Raw genomic sequence first — 17,330 nt, forward strand, 5'->3', positions numbered from 1 at the left:
GGTAATAGGATTGTTATCGATTGATCCTGGCTGCAGACATTGGTAGGTCACAAATAATAATGAAGATAAGAGAGCAGTTTCACTGTATTATGCATAAGACTTACGATCCTGCCCATACCCGAGCATGGAGTGCATTCACTTGTACAGCTCTTCTACGCATTCGTCCTCGTTGCACTTGGACGACATGACAACAGAATGATCCATGCCAGATGGGTTGCGGCGTTTATGTGCGCGGTGGGATGGAGTCGCCAAAAACAAATTAATTAATTGCGTTTTTTTTTTACTTCCGTTTATTTGGGACCACGGGGTCCCGCCAAAAGGTTCAAATGTAAATTCCTATATGCTAACACATCGGCTCGGTGGTTATAAATTGCTTGGTATCTTCAAGTAGAGGCACAAGGCAGGGTTTCTCTCTCTCTCCGCTACTGTTCACAAGGGAGGGTTGGCCTCTCACTCCGCCATGGTTTACTTTGGCCATGGAGTCATTTGCTGAGTGTGTCTGGAGTAGTCAATAGATCTCAGGAGTAAGGTGTGGAACGGTATCAAGTAAAATTAACCTGCATGACAACGATGCTCTAATCACGTTCATGGTCCTGGAAACTTTGATCTCCGCTATTTTAGCCTCAGTAAGGGAATACGGTGGAGCATCGGGATACAAGTTGAATGTTTCTAAGTCGGAACTGATGCCCCTATCCCCTGTATGCCCACCCCATATAAAACATGGATGTGGCAATCCCTTCTTCCCTAGCATCGCTTTTCCAGAAGAACTTTCCTTCCCTGCTCCAGGATATTACATCTTTACTAGTGGCATGGGCAGATGTCCCCCTATGCCTCCACAACATTTTATTAAGATGATGGTCCTCCCTAAACGTTTATAATATTTACAAATGGTCCCCTCCCAGATCCCAAGGCCCTTTTTCTAAATGATTTCACTCCCAATTCTCGTCTTTTATCAGGAACTATAAACTCACACGGGTAGATAATCACTCCGTTACTCGCCCTGTGAAGGAAGGAGATATACTTAAATGTCATAAGGCAGTCGCCCTCCAGAACATGAAAAGCTGGTTTGACCCTACAAAGTGAGGGATCGGTAAACGGTGGGGGTGAAATCTGTGAGCTCGTGGTCCCTTGCTCGACTTTTTTTCTCCTCGGTCAAAGATAGACCCTGGGGCATTAAGTCAGGTGTGGATAGTTTCCTCGATGCTGGGGATATGTAGGGATAGACGCATCCCCCCATCCAGCGCCTTTTCATCAAAGATCCTCACTTTGGGGCAACACCTCGTTGAAAATGGAGGGCAAAGAGATGAGGAGGATTTGCTGGAGATAGTTGGTGACCTCTTGTAGAAGGAAGGCAACGTGTTGCCCTTCGTTCAGTTGCAAGCAAGATACAACATCCCCCGGTCACATTTCTTCAGGTATTTACAGACTAGGGACGCCATCACTAAAGCCCCTGGAAAGAACATACATTATTTGTTTTACCCGAAAATAGACTGGCTAGAGATACCAAAAGTTAAATGCATATTAGTAGAGGTAGAGTGAGTCACTCGGAGACACTAATCGTAGGAGGCACTTTATTTATTTCAGCCTTCACAGGCACAAGGGTTAACTAGATTAAGGTCAGGATAGCTAACAAGCTCCCTGACTTACAACGCCGGGAAGGTGAAGACGGTGAGGAAGACTCACGCCGCATGACGGTTCCACACCAACAACAGCCCCGAACCCGCACTTGGGGTCTTTCCTTTATACACCCAGCGTGACCTCGCTCCGCCTTCAGCCATGCCCCCTTCTCGAACCATCAAAAGGTTCCTGGGCTTTACCACACATACTCCCTCTATCCCCCTTGCCTCACGTCCCTCCCTCTGGCTCAACACATCCTGCAGGCACAGGGCTACTACACCTCCGATCCCCTTCTGTGCCAGCAACCAGCGCTATGCGCCACAGTGAGACATTCAATGTCAGTACATCACCCCCTCCTGTGAAAAAAAACAGCCATCCCCACTGACCTCCATACCTCGCGTAACAGGACAACAAACACAACAATAATAACCGTCATCCCATTCTGCGAGTTGAATTAACGATAACAATAAATAACTGGAACAATAAAAAAAAAATCGCGAACGCACAGCAATAAACCCGGCCCCCAAGAATATACAACACCCAACGACCTTCAGCATGCCTCAGCCCACGAGCACAGGAAGGACCTCAGTTCAACTGATAGCCACAGCCCGGCTTGTGTTTGCGACTACCCGCCAGACAGTGTTGGAAAAAATAGGACAACGGGAAGGGGCGGGTTATTTGAACCGAATAGTTTTGGAACGAGTCCTCATCGCCAGGCCCCAAGGCGGGGCAAGAATGGGTTTCCTAGGAACCCCGGGGACGTCTTGTAACTGGCCTAATGGGCGCGGCCCCTCCCGGGAAGAAGATGTAGGGGGAGAAGAAGCGGGTGGCGGTCGTTCCGTCCTCCCTGGCCCGCCTGTGGACGGCGTCGCTGGTGGTTCCACGGGTGTCAGGCGCTGGTATCCTGGAGGTGGAAGAATAAAGTCTCACTGAGACGCAATCTCCGTGACCGTATGTCCCGGGCTCAGTGGACACATCAGACACCCGGCCTTCAGGTAGTGGGGATGAAACGACCTCGCAAGTGGGAAATAGGGTTTCCCACCTTGACGGGTGCACATACCAACGCCTGCGACCGACCTGGATCCACACGCACTGCGGCCTCCTGACCTGCAAATTGAGTACAGGGCCGGATGGACACACGCAAACGCGGACGCATTGTTAAGGCGACCTGCGGTGTGCTCCAAGACACGGGCTGAGGAGGCATGCCCATGCTTCATGGGGGGACCGCTGCCAATAGGCAGTGCCCCCCCCCCCCTGGAATTCCTTGAGACTAACCCCCCTCCGTTGAGAGAGAGTGCCATGTGTGCCACAAAGGTCCCTGCGGAATGAGCCGGGGGCCTGGGGGGCCACCCGGCGGGCACAGAGCCCACACCCAGGGGCCCGAAGGGACACTCTGCCCCGCCCGATTGGATCCAAGAGGACATTGGCTGTGCGTTCCCTGGCCTGGATAATGAACAGCTGCGACAGGCCCAACAGCGGGACCCGGATCTGGCGGCGGTGGAGGCGGCCCTGCAGGAGGAGGTCGCCGTACAGGGACCCTGGAATGGTTTGTACCTCCGGTTGTGTGTGAAAGATGGGGTGGTGCGGGAACTAACCGAAGCCGGACAGCCGGGGTGCATCTGTGTTCCCACCCAGGTGCGACCCCAGCTGCTATGGTTGGTGCATGACCACCCGTTCAAGGTCCATGATGGGGAACGGTGTACTCGGGAGACCCTGCGTCGCCAATATCTTTGGCCCAAACTGACGGAAGACGTGGCCGCCTGGGTACAAGGCTGTCGCACAGAAGCCGGCACGGTGCCCCTGAGGCCGTTCCGCGTCACCTGGGCGAACCTGTTGGTTGGGGTGGATCTACAAGGGCCATTCCCACGGTCCCACTGAGACAGTGATAGACAAGGTTCTCACCTATCTCCGTCCCTCCGCCTCTCTCAGCGTCCGTGCAACGCCGTGAGAACAGCTGCGAGGTACATAACACCTGATATTCATTTGAGGCTGAGTCGACCTAGGGGAGGCCCAAGACCGTTTCAGACAATCGTCACTGGTGTTGGCCATGAGCCAGAATCGAACTCGGGTAGCCGGGTTAGTAGCGCAGCATGCTAACCACGCACCACCGCTCCCCCACATCACGCATCGCAGTGAGCGAGACTCAACTCAATCATTAGCGTCGTTGTGAGGAATAGAAAAATATATTATCGCCATATAAATAACAAACATTCTCCATAATAACAATAATGATTATTCTGTTGTGTATTATGTAAAGTTACGGAGATGCTCCTTGCAGTTAGCCCAGAATTAGTGCAGGTGTAGTGGGTTCGAATTAGGTGCACACACACGCAGCTTGGAGGCCACCCTATTTATTAACGGTAAGTAATATAACACTGTACATGAGGTGGTGACCACCTTCCTCAACTCACTAACACTCTGGAACGCGACACAGACTGGACTAGGCAGGCAACGGCCTGCCTGGCCCAGGACGACGACTCGGGACTTGACGACCGATGATGTCTTCACTTTGGAGTACAGTACAACAGCCTCGCTCTGCGTTCACACCACGCTTATATCTGCTTTGGCGTGGCTGGCTCCGCCCCGGCGTGGCTGGCTCTCTTCAGGCCACGCCTCCCTTCCCAGGACACGCCTCACTTCCCCCACCTCTGGGAAGGTCCGGATCTCTTCACCACGTGACCCCCCAGGCACCCCCTTGGGGCCCCCAGCCTTCGTACGGGCCGACACAGTAGTGACCGTTCTATGTCACTACACAGGCAAGCATCACCACTGATGAGATACTGAATGTTGAAAAACTCGTCCAAGGTTTTGGTTGCACTGAAACAATGCTGAACTCCCAGCAGGAGGCCGTGCGGCTGATGGGATGTGTAAAAAAATACTTCACGTGGAGGGCGGATTACATGTGAAGGGGACATTGTCTGCCGGTCAATTTATGGGTTGTGTGTGATTGAAGATCTCGCGGTGGCAGTTGCTGAGTGGCTTAACTTTGATCTCTTTCCTAAATCCAAAGTCAACATTCAGCGACGTTGACCTGATATTGCGATTATCGCGATATCGTGAAGTGTGATACCGAAACGTATCCTGGTCATTATATCGTGCCGACTCGTATCGTACAGAAAGACAACCAACACAGATTCGCCAACGCCTTGTGTGTGTCCTTGAAGGGAAGCGTACACAGACAGGGTGGCCCAAAAGTCAGGACACAGGGTTATTTAATGTATTGTAACACTGACATGAACACATTTTAATTGTTTATACCGTTAAGTTTATCTTTAGTCTCTTATTATTGTTTTCCTGTGGGGTCACCTCAAATCTGTCGTTTAACTAAGACCCCTGAATTAATTGAGATTAAACAGAGTTGATAAATTCTAGTTTTGAAACTTTCGTGACTGCAACGATTCATACTCCTAGGTTTTTTCGGTAAAGTCACGTAGGTAGAAAATAATAGAAATAAAATAATAATAAATGAAAATAAATAAATTACATCACGACGTTTCGGAGGCAGCCAACATCGGCCGTAACCCCGAGCGAGGTGCACCAACTGCACCCTCCCTGCTAGCCCCGCCCCCCCCACACCGTTCCATTCCCTGACTACCACAATCAGATAAGCCCCTCCACCCCTCCCCTTAACTTGTATTTAAGAGCTTGTCTCTTGGATTTTTCCTCACTTGATAGAGTAAATTTAGCTGTGACGGTCCCACTTGAAGACGGAGAGTTGTGTTGCCTCTGAAACGTCGTGATTTAATTGATTTATTTTTATTTATTAGTATTTTATTCATATTATTTTTTACCTACGTGACTTTACCGAAAAAACCTAAGAGTAGAGTTGATGAATGTTCACATTACATCTTAAAAAAAGCCTTACATTAATTTCAAAAGTTAATTTATGCACGCATTAACGTTAACATTTGTAAAAATAAATTAAATAACTATTTGTGATTTGTTTAAAATAAATATAACCCTATGAGTCCGGTCTTTTGTGCGACCCTGTATAATAGGCAACGTTTCGGGCAATTGCACTCCTTCACAACACGTTAGCCCGAACCGTCAGGCATTAAAGCCACACGTAGACGTTGACGACTGCGCCGAGTGGTTTGTGATCACTCCACTCTACTCCACTCTGCTGCATTGTCGGCGCTGATTGAGCCAGTCGCGCACTACGTTTCCTGTCGGCTGGCGGAGCGCTCCACTGTGCTGGAGGGAGCGGAGAACGGTGACGTAGCGGAGGGATACAGCGCGTGGAGAAGGAGGGGGAGTCAAGTCTCACGAGAGGGGCGGGGCATAGGGGAGGGGCGGGGCACGGCAGTCGAAGGAAGGGGGAGGGGAAGTTGATGTCTCACGAGGAGGGGCGGGGTACGGGGGTAGGGGGATGGGCGGTGGAGGGGGCGGGGCGTGGGGTGAGTGGGCGAGACGGGGGGGGGGCCGGAGAGCTCGCGGAGGCAGTCGCCTCGAGAGGAGCAGCGGCAGCAGGAGCAGCAGCAGGAGGAGAGCGGCGCCATGGAGCCCCGCGCGCTGCTGCCGCTTCTTCTACTTCTACTCGCGCTCGGCGCCCGGCTCAGCCGAGGTGAGAGACGGGGAGAGGAGAGACTGTGAGAGGACAGGCGGGGAGAGGAAACTATTCGAGTTGAAGGAAGCGAGGGACGGGAGAGACGAGTGGGAGAAAACTCGAGAGTCGAGGAATGTGAGACGGAGAGGCGAGGAAGGGTTGGGAGAGCCGAGGAGAGACGGGAGGGAGAGTCAAGAGGAGAGACGGGAGGGAGAGTCAAGAGGAGAGACGGGAGGGAGAGAGGTGGGAACAAGGGATGGCGACACGACGAGGAGGGAGAGACGGGGGAGGCGAGTCGAGGCGGGGATGGATAAGGGGAGAAGGCGACGAGGAGAGACGGGGCGATACGTGGGCACGGACGGGAGAGCCTCCAACACACACCCACGTGCAGTACACAGATACAGCACACACGTGCAGCACACACGTGCCAAAGCCCCCGTATAGCCTCTAACATTCTGTTGGGGCAAGTGATGCTCGCGAGCAGCACCTCTGAAGGTCGGCACGGCACACGAGGGGGTGGTGTGGCCTACAGCTGCACATGCTCGTGGTATATATCTAACGTGTGTTTGTGTACACATTAGATAATACCACGTGTGCAGTACACTCACACGTGTGTCGCGGCGAGTCGCTCTGAGTCGGAGTCCTGGGACTGGAGTCATGCGCTGCGGGCTGAAAGGTGGAGTGAAGGTGGTGGTGGAGGTGGATGAGACGAAGGTAGAGGAGTTTGGTTGCGTGGTGGCACGGCTCAGCGGTAGCGTATTCGTTCGCCAGTTATGGAATTTCGTGGTTCTAACCCAGCGGCCGCCCTGATTAATACTGCCGCGTGTTACCCATCATTACGCGCCGACTGCTTCGCAGGAGATGTTACCGATCCCCTGAGGTCATTCGAAGCGAGTAGGCCATTGCGGTATAAACTTGCCAAATGAGTAAAATTACACCGCAAATTATTCAATTAGGATTACATATAGCGCTAGTATGAAGGAGGTCGTGGGCTCAATCCCGACCCTGACGCCTGTATATTTGGAGTTTGCGTGTCTCTTTCCTCGTGGTCGCATGGCATTTTCTCCAGGTCCTCCGGTTTTCCCCTCCACATTTAGAAACACGTGTTTAAAGTATGTAGCTGATATAAATTTCACATGATAAGCCACTTCATTGGGCTGCCATTTATGGCCAGGTCGCTTCTGAAAAAGAGCTACGTAGCTCAGTGGACCTTCCCTGGTAAAATAAAAAAAAGTTTTTTCATGGTTTACTTTTTAGTTTTACCATCGACCCCTTTAACTGTGACAACGACTGCAGACTGGGGAACCCAGCCAGCGCCGTCGTGGGAACCTGGCGCCCGTAAGAATGGCGTGAAGACAACATTTACTCCGTTATTGTTATATTACTGCTTTGCAATGGGGGGTGTTTACAGAGGCAAGGAAGCCGAGGGTTGGTAACCTGGGCAAAGTTCGCTCGCACTAGAAGTTAACGCTCCGCAGTCCGCGCGGATGGGGTGACAAACCTATTTGCTGTACTGCTGTCCCTAGGCCACCGGGCAGGCCAGCCGGCTGGCTATGGGTGTGCAACAGCAAAGCAGCTGATCTCTGTGTGCGCCACCAACCCCACTTGTAAAGCTGTGGCTGTCAGCTGCAGTTTACATCATCATGTGTAAGCTCGTTTACCTAGGATGAGCCGTGCCCAGTCTCAAAACTCCTTTTTTAAGGAGGGTCCTGCCATGTTTTTTGCAGTAGGTCGGTGATGATGTTGCTCTGTAATCCCATTAGAGTAAATGTGCAGGTAATTTTTAAGCAGTCAGATGTTTGGTCAATACCAGTTACATTGCGTGTGTTTATCTAAGGTAGGAAACCCAAGCAGAATAACAGGGTAACATACAAACTCCACGCAGAGAAGACACCCGAGGCAGAAATCGAACCCAGGCACTTCTTGCTATAAGGCACGAATTTCGCCACTGCGCCGCCGCCGCCGTCGCCACCAACCACTGCCTGGCGCCCGTGATGTAGAGGCTAGGAGCACTTGGCACTGCTGCGCAGAGTCGATGGTGCCAGAGCTGAGCCGAGGGAGCCCAGCTGACGTGAGCCCCACTCCCCCGTGTATCCGTGCAATAAAGGCCGTTGGCTCGTGCCTGTTAACCTCGCTGAGTCGGGCCCATATCTATCAGGAAAAGGTTCCTGCTCATCAAAATCTGACTACCACCAGCAGCGGTTTGAACAGCCTGGCTCTGCTGATGAGACACTGAATCTTAAAACTGGTCCAAGGTTTGCATTGAACCAATTGCTTCTGAAAATGTTCACTCCCAGAATGTGGCGTGGCTGATGAGATGTGTGAACATTTTTTTTTTTAAAGTGGAGGGACAGGTGTGCGAAGGAAGGAGGCGGATTGCTTGCTTAGCGATTGAGAACCACATGGGTTCTGTTGTTCCTTGTGGGTGGTGGTGGTGTCTTTGGAGGTCAAGGGGTCGGTGAATCTTCTCATTGTTTACAGATCTCACAGGGCTTGTGGGGGAAGTGCACCATGGATAAACAACTCTCAGGCCTGCCATACAATGGGTTTAATTCCTTGAAAGTTTAATTGTGTTGATAGCGTGGTACAATCATGACCTGCCTTTAAATATGGATGTAAGTTTTGCAGATCACGTGAAAAACAAGATTATACAACTCAAGGGAAATAAAGTTTTTTCATTTTGCAGCCAGACATTGTAAGTCACTGTAAAGTGAAGTTTGTTACCACGTGAAGCCTGACTTTTAATGACTTATATGATTAACTCACCTGCGGGGAAATTGATGTCATGCAGCAGAGTCCCATGTGAACTGAATTCACAAAACTCCCTCTGAGCTGGCCTCTTGGCTCAGCGGTTGGGGTACTGAGTTGGCACTCTTGAGAAGCGGGGTTCAAACCGGGGTCTCGTTCGCCTGCGGGTAAAACAAGCTTCTCGGAGTGTGGCTTTGGCCTTGTCACCAATGACTGCACTCAATTCCCAACGTGTTCCAGTCGCTTTTGTCGCTTTAGTTTGGTAAATTTCCAGCTCTTGAGAATCGTGCTAAACTGCCATGCGACGAACGTTTCTGAGGAAAGTATGTGCGCTCGTGAGTAGATAAAACGGTCACTTGAAGGGAGCTCAGATATAATTTGCCAGGTAAGGCCCACTTATTTACGTAGCTCTTTTTCATAAGCGACCTGGCCACAAATGATAGCTCAACGAAGTGGCTTATCTTGTGGAAATTTATAGCAGCCAAATACTCGAAATGCATGTTTCTAAATGTGGAGGGGAAAAAACTGGAGGACCTGGAGAAAAATCCACATTAATCCACATTAACACGGGGAGAGCGACATCCAAACTCCCAAATATACAGCTGCCTGAGTCAGCATCATACCCACGACCACCTGTATACTAGGCGAGGGAGTAAACATCTCGCCATCGTGGTGAGATGTTAACGTGAACGTTTACCTATGAAAGTTTTGAGTCTGAAGACTTTTTTAGTGAGGCGTGAGCCGTCAACGTTGCACTGCCGCCCCCCCCCTGCCACCGTAGTTATATTACCGTCGCTGACCCTGGGGCAGCTTCTTGGGGCTGTTGGTGTGCTGTACCCTTGCGCTGGTCTGCGAGAGTTTCTCAATGGCCACCTCATCTCGTGTCGCGATGCTTGCCGATAGCGCTCTTGGAGCACAGTTAAGAAATAGACCAGAAGCTGTGCTCACTCCCCCCCACCTCTTTTATATGAATATCACATTTATCTTTCGTGAGTGTATTATATCATGAATAACATTAACCTTTCGGCTCATTACAATTTTCAAACTGCAGACTTGGTGCAGTTGCTATGGTGCAACTGTGTTCCACAGCTTTTATTACAGACGTGACATCTAATTATTTGTGGTCTTTGGTTGACGGTGTTGTGGGTTCTTAACGCTGGGCGGCGGAGGAATACATCGTCGTGCGATCTTTTGTGTTTGTTCTGAACAAATCCCAAAGAGAAATTCCCCCCCCACCACCTCCGTCAGCGACGGCGACGAGTGGCCAGGCACGTGCGCTTGGTGGTGGACGCTGCGTTTCCCACATGTGCTTGCTTATTTTGATGAGTCTTATCTTCGTTGTTGCCCCTGCAAGACCCGTCTGCATTGGCTGCTTTCCATTGTTAAAATGAACAAAGTAAATACAAAAGCGCGTGACGGCACACTGCTGCGGAAAGCCACAGACAGGTGTTTGGGGAGGGGGCCAAAACCTGCACCAACAATTGCCCAAGCTCTAGAGTCCTATTTTGCGATGTTTTTCCAGCTCCATTTAATGAGTATTTATACAGGTGGGAGAAAACCAGAGTTCCTGGAGATAACCCGTGCATGCGAGGGTGTAACACTCGATCCCCCGTACACATGGAAATGGACGGAGATTGATCTGCCACGTTCCGTACGGGTTGCCGTGCCGCCCGTGTTTTTATGGCATTGTGCAAGGCTGACACTTTTTCTTCTGTTTGCAGGGCTGCAGTGCCAGGACTCTAACCAACCGTGCATCAACGGCGGCACGTGCGAGACATTTGCCAACGGCACGGGCATCTGCAAGTAAGTGGGACGCCTCAACATTATCGTTATCATGATCATCATCATCGGCATCAAGAATTTTGGCAACAAACTAAATATGCAGAGGTCGCCGCCTCGCCACGTCTGACACTTTGCACACACACAATGGAAGACATGTTTTTGTCCGTCGTGTTTTTGTCCGTCGTGTTCTCCGCGACGCCGCCAAGGCTTGTTTTGTGCTTTGTGGTTGTGCTTTGGCCACCAGAGCCCGTCGACGCAGTGGTTCACCCTCCCTCTCGTGTTTCTCCGAGAGTCGTGGCTGTGTGTGTGACGCGCCGAAGTCGTTGTCATCATTATCCAGGAAATACTTTTTCAGGAGGGTCCTCTGACGTTTTCACAGTAGGAGGGTGATGTTGCTGCTCAGTGTGATCCCAATTGAGTAATTTTCAGGTACATTTTTTAAGCATTGGTTTGATTTGGCCGGTGTGAGTTCCATTGTGTAGTTTAATTTTTTTTAAGTAAGGGAGAAAAACGGGAGAACCCGGAGGAAACCCATGTAGAACAGGGGGAGGGAGAACACACAGAATCCGCGCAGAAAGTCGCCTGAGTCGGGAATCGAACCGAGGTGCTTCTTGCTTTGAGGTGCGAGGGGGTTACCATGGCGTCATGGCTACCGCCCTCTTAGGAGTGTTGGATGGTAGGCACCTCTTGAACTTTAAACAAGCGGTCGGGTCGGTTCCTGTCGTGTTGCGCTTGACGGGCCGAGGTGTAGAGGACGGGTCGAGGCACAGCCCTGCAACTGCCTGCTCATGCCACTGCTGGCTGAAGGACCTCCACTCGAGAGAGCCCCAGAGAGTCCCTCTAGTGGATATTTGGCTTTCACTTCCACGCCAGCCGCACTTCACCCCACCACATGCGATCTGCTGATCGGCCACCAATGTTTGGGATCGCCGCAGGGGTAGCAGCATTATAATAATGCCCGTGAAATAACCATAAAAATGCTACGTGCCACTTGCTTCATTTTACAGTGGCTGTTGAAGCTCCCTTGGCGGCAATGGGAGGGCCAATGTGCGCTGGCGTCGGGGTCAAAATTTGGGTCCTTATACTGAAAATTACTCAATTGATATCACACGTACAACAGTAATCGTCGCCTCCTAGGGACAGCTGCCATGGGGGTGCCCCGTGTGTGAAGTGTGTAGAGATGAGATGCCATATAAATGGTTCAGAGACACCCCCGGCGTAAGGAGGGTGCTCGATGGCGATAATGCGTTGCGCCAGGGCAGATCGCCGGTGCGTCTCCCTCCGGCTCCCCTGCCCTCACGTTCACTTCCTCCGCTCTCGCCGACCGCACCTGCGGCCCCGCTCAACAGTTACCCTAGTGACGGGGTCATATTGGGTGCCAGCCAACTTTCGCGTTTTGTGGGCGGCTCGCAGGGCCCTGGCGTGAGCGTGGTTTTCTCGTTCGTTACTCACAGAACCCCAGGGAGGAAGGTCAGCACCGACACGCTCAGCTGGGTAGAGGAGACACGGCGCTGCCCACAGCCACAGGGTAGCTCAGCGTCAGGCCGGAGAGGCCCACACGGCCATCGAGACCAGTGGACCTCAGGCCTTGCCTCAGTTGGTGTGGAGACAACGAGCTCTGTCAGAGAGGCTATTTTACACGGATCTTTGTGAGTGAACTGTTTTACACGAAGCTCTGTGAGAGAGAGAGAGAGGGGGGTTGTTTTACACGGAGCTGTGTGAGAGAGCGAGGCTGTTTTACACGGAGCTCTGTGAGAGAGAGACGGTTTTACACGAGGAAGTCTACTGCTAGCTCCCACCACCTGCCTTCGTGTGGATGTATGCTTGATATCTACCTGTGGTGTACAAATCATCCCTCCATACACATTATCTGTCCCCAGGTGGTAACTTCGCGATTAAATGGAACTAAAGCGTTTAGAATGGCGACCTCTGGAGTGCGAGTCTCGTGTGCCAAGTCTGTTCCCCTTGTCACCCCTCATGATTAGAAACAATTCAGCTGCTTGGCACGACGATAGAACGTCTGAGCGTTCACCGGCGGTGTATGAGACACGCACAGATACACGAGCACATGCAAGATGATTATGCACGTACGTATGTTGAACTTCTTTCGCACTGTACGTAGCCAATCGTACTAATCAGAGGTGCGGGGAAGGACAACAAACCAAACACAAAAAAAGCAGTTGACTATTTGGTGTCCACCCCAAACTCTTTTTGAGCGCTGCCACCATTGGTCCGTATTCATGAAATTTGTCCAACATTTCCTTGCCATTGTTCTGTTATGAGGATTATTCCGTTTGATTCTAATTTATTTGTCTGAATACACAGCTGATCGCTGTGTATTCAATGTTTGAGTTATTTTGCCAGTAAGTTTTCTAAATTGCCAAATTTGGACCCTGACGCTGGTACACAATGGCCTACTCCTGCGTAGCCTGCGAGTGGCCCCTGCGTGGTTCCTGCGTGGCTCCTTTATGGTTCTTTCTCAGCCCGTGATGTAGTCCGCAAGCAGCCTGCGGTGAGGCCCAGGTATAGTTGAAGGTGCAGTTGGTAAGTATGCAGCTGGCGCTGCTTGTGCCCGCTGCTGCTGCTTGTACTGCTCTTGTTTTCAAGGGGGGCGTAATGGACCACATGCAGCCTATTCCAGGCTCTCTCAAATTCCACTCCTTGTGCTGCGACGCGGGCTTTTTTTATCCGTCAGTCTCGTCCATTCAGATGCAAATGATGCTGTTATTCAGTGCATACGCATGATAAGTGGAAAAACTGGAACTCTAGACTGCATTGAGTTCAGAGAGCCGCGGTTTGGGAAGCACTGCACTCGTGTGAAAAATCATTTGCAAGGGGACTTACGATGACCAGCAGCAAGTCACCATTAATCACGTGGGATTTAACAGTGAACTAGTGATCAAAAGCACCCTAACAAAACACCTTTGAGGCCAATGTAAATAACCGAATAATGTACGCTGAAGCGTTCCTATTGATCAGGTGCGGTTCTGTGAGCAGTATCGGATAAACGGTTCCATCGCGCAGCTTTCCGTGGAGTTGGCGCTGGATCCGCCTCTCGCTTGGTTGCACCGCACGCGTTGGCAGAGCCGCGTTGGCAGAGCCGCGTTGGCAGAGCCGCGTTGGCAGAGCCGCGTTGGCAGAGCCGCGTTGGCAGAGCCGCGTTGGCAGAGCCGCGTTGGCAGAGCCGCGTTGGCAGAGCCGCGTTGGCAGAGCCGCGTTGGCAGAGCCGCGTTGGCAGAGCCGCGTTGGCAGAGCCGCGGTGGCAGAGCCGCGGTGGCAGAGCCGCGGTGGCAGAGCCGCGGTGGCAGAAGCAGCAGCTCCACGTCTGTTCCACAGTGCGGAGTAAGGCAAATAAAAACTTGCCTGAAAACTCTACCGCCATTGCCCCATTACAGTAAAAAAAGAGATTTATGCAGATTTGAGTTTTTCACCACCGGTGCTGTCAGCGGCCCCGAGCAGGAGCTTCAAAGTGGGCGATGTGTCGGCATTCAGGGATGAGAGGCCTCGGATTGGCTGGCCTGCACTCTTTTATTCGTGCCCATTGAGGCCAGCTGAACGCGTAACAATGGCCCACATTGTGTGCCAAGAGCGTGTTGGCCGGTGGGGGGGGGTGAGGGGGGCTCCAGATCGGTGCACGTGACGGCGCCTGCTAAATCGCACTCCCACCTTTGTGAACTCGCAAGGCCCGACTCCGCTGAAACCGGCCCTGAGTTCGGTCGCGTCGAACCGATGCCGCTGGAATGTCGCGCTCCCAGACGGGGAAGGCTCCTCGTGTGTCTGAAGGAATGTGTAACCTTTTGGTGTGGTTGGACAGGGATGTCAAAGGGTTTGTGCTGTACCCGCTTAGTTGCTGGCGATGTGCCTCTTGCTTGGAGGTCACGTATTTTTGCTGTGGCTTGACCTATGCTGAACATGGCGGCTGATTGCGGCACTCATCCCACGGCAACTGATGGAGTCAGGCAGTGCGCGCGCTAGCAATGGGGCTCGGTGGCGCATGCGAGCATGAGCCGATGAAACCACAGCAGGGTGCTCTAAGGGGTCCGCTTGGTGTTGCTCGGCGTCAGGACGGTGACCCCCCCCACCCCCCAGTCAGATTTTGCATTTGTTGCGCAAGTTGTTATTCTGGTTTCGCCCACAATGATTATTCAATGTTCATTGTACATCACCGGCTTGGAACCTCTTGGGCATCTTGAGACGCAACTGCATTCATGCACTGCTCGAAAGCCAATTGTGTTCCAGTCGTATACATTGTCATGCAAATACAATTTAATATCGTAAAAACACGCATTCGTAAAATGGAAAACCCCAAAATATCTCAATAAGTGTAGAGAGGTCTGTAAGTTATGCACTTTGTTGGGTGCCTGGACGAGACACCGTGGAGACGAATGCAATATCTCTTAACGCAGTCGTCTTTACCCAGACACAAAGCTCTTCGGACGCAAATTCCTTGTTGCGAGGATCATGCAACCAGTGTGATCTGCTGCCAATTCGGGATGCGCTCACTTCCTGAGTCCTGTCCGATGGTTGCCTGAAGATGCTGGGTGTAACCTCCGGTGACGCGTCGTGACAACATTTTTGGTGTGAATTGCCTTCCAAGATGCAATTGCCGCGTTTACTTTTGTTCGTTTGACAACCTGATGCTGTCGTAAGATGTCACACGTTTGGCGCAACGCTCCTTCACTGACTATGCGTTTCATGAATAACAACCTGATGTGTTTGTCCGTGTAAGGTGGAGGAGGGTATACGAGACCATTGCACATTAATGGGTTGTGCTATATCCAACCCAAAAAGGAATTGTAAACGTTGTTGTTGGTTGTGGCTGCATTATACTCCCGTCGCGGGCCCCTGAGCCTGCACCCTCCTGCACGCTGCCCTGTGCAGCGATGCGACACGCCACGGGTGGGAGGCTGACAGCCCAATGGGCAAGGGCGCTCAATAGCAGATGCTGCTCTGCCACTGATCACTCACACATCGTGTATATCATCAAACTAATATGAATACTATTATTAATATGGTGTATCTACAGTCTGTTCTCTTATAACACAAATTGGATATAATGCGATGAATGTATTAGGGAACACATTTTTTTCATAATGCGGACGCGAATTGGATATAACGCGATTGAGAGAACAGAACTACGTCGCGCGAGTAGGAATAAGCGGTTGTACGGCTGCCTCGGCGTAGCATCACACAAGGCATTGGGATGATGCTGGATGCTTCGAGATGCTACCCACGCGCCTCAGTTTTTGTTCAGCCTGCGTACACATCTCACGTGTTATCGCGGACTGTCCTTTACCCTATATTATATTTTATTCATCGTAACGCGATTTTTCCATGATGCGGTGTTCTTCAGGAAAGCAACAAATACCACGTTATAGGAGAACAGACTGTATGACACTGCATAATAGAGGTTTTTTGGGTTAGATCGCGACACAGCCAACTAGTAAAGGTTGTCACGTAAACAAAACATTCGTCACTAGTCAGTCTCTCCAGAAAAACGCGATTATCGATCACAAGATTTCACGCAAAATCAGCCAAAGTCCGCATATTTATGCGGGGGACGCGTTTTTTCAAATACGCCGCACTTTCGCCGCATAAATTGCAGATTTCCGCGCGCAAAATATGCGGGCTTGCTTGATTTCATAATCCCCGCATTTTCGTTGCAAAAAGTCACATATATCTTAGCAGAAAGTTGAAAAATGTTGCGTTTACTTCACACAAGCGCAGCCATTTCCCCTGTTGCCATGGGAACGTTATGAAGTGACGTCACTCATTACGCGACATCATTGAAAAGCTGCAAACCCCGCGATGCCAATGAAACCATGATGAAGCCCGCAAATCTTTCTCATTTGCCAACAAACATAAGCGCAAAAGACCGCGCAAAGCAGTTCCCCAGTGTGTTACATGACAGTGGGGGCAAATTATTTTGCATAGCTACCTCTGTAAAACAGGAAGCACACATTTTATTTTTTAATATTTTATTTATTCATTTTTACAGAAATTGTAGCATATTCATTTTGTAAAGCTACAGAACTTGTTCGACTCAATGTTTTGTAAGTTTGAGCCATCTGTTTGTTAAGGTCTGAAATAAAACAAGATGAGAACTTAAATATTCCCAGCACTTTCTGTGATGTAGTATGCTTGCTTATCATAGGAAGTAATAAGAAATGACTCTTTACATTAAAGTAGTAGCCTAGTGAATAGGGTGTTGGGGGAATCGCTTTTTTCTCTTTTTCATCAAACCGCAGTTTTTGCAAGTTCCCGCAATTTTTGCAAGTTCCCGCAATTTTTGCAAGTTCCCGCAATTTAATCGCATAAAATTGCATAAATATCCCGCATATTCCATCGCATTTTTTAAGAAAACGTGCCGCATAATCAACGATTTTTGCCCGCAACAATCACCAAAAAACTCCGCGTTTTTCTGGAGGGACTGACTAGTACAGCACTAACCGGTGTGTTGTAGAGCCAAGCCACAACATGTACAATCTGAGTACGACGTTTCGCCAGTAATTACAACTAGCTTCATCAGGCGACAGACAGATTTGTGGAGAAGTCTATTTCGTTCCTTATATAGAGGCGTAGATGTGGTGGCCACGATTCTGTGCTCTTGCGCCACGTGGGGGGGGGGGGGATTACT

General features: G+C 50.7%; 1 protein-coding gene across 1 annotated transcript in view; it reads left to right on the forward strand.

Annotated features, from left to right (window-relative positions):
* Positions 1-6,039: 6,039 nt before the first annotated feature.
* The window catches only part of LOC144937987 (uncharacterized), an 88,941-nt gene continuing 77,650 nt past the window's right edge, over positions 6,040-17,330 (forward strand). Inside the window, exons 1-2 of the mRNA XM_078865664.1 lie at positions 6,040-6,181; positions 10,633-10,714. Of these exons, the coding sequence (XP_078721790.1) occupies positions 6,115-6,181; positions 10,633-10,714 (149 nt within the window). The 5' untranslated portion in view covers positions 6,040-6,114. The remainder of the gene's footprint in view (positions 6,182-10,632; positions 10,715-17,330) is intronic.

The sequence above is a fragment of the Lampetra fluviatilis genome, chromosome 20, assembly GCF_964198595.1.
Source record: "Lampetra fluviatilis chromosome 20, kcLamFluv1.1, whole genome shotgun sequence".
Classification (NCBI taxonomy): domain Eukaryota; kingdom Metazoa; phylum Chordata; class Hyperoartia; order Petromyzontiformes; family Petromyzontidae; genus Lampetra; species Lampetra fluviatilis.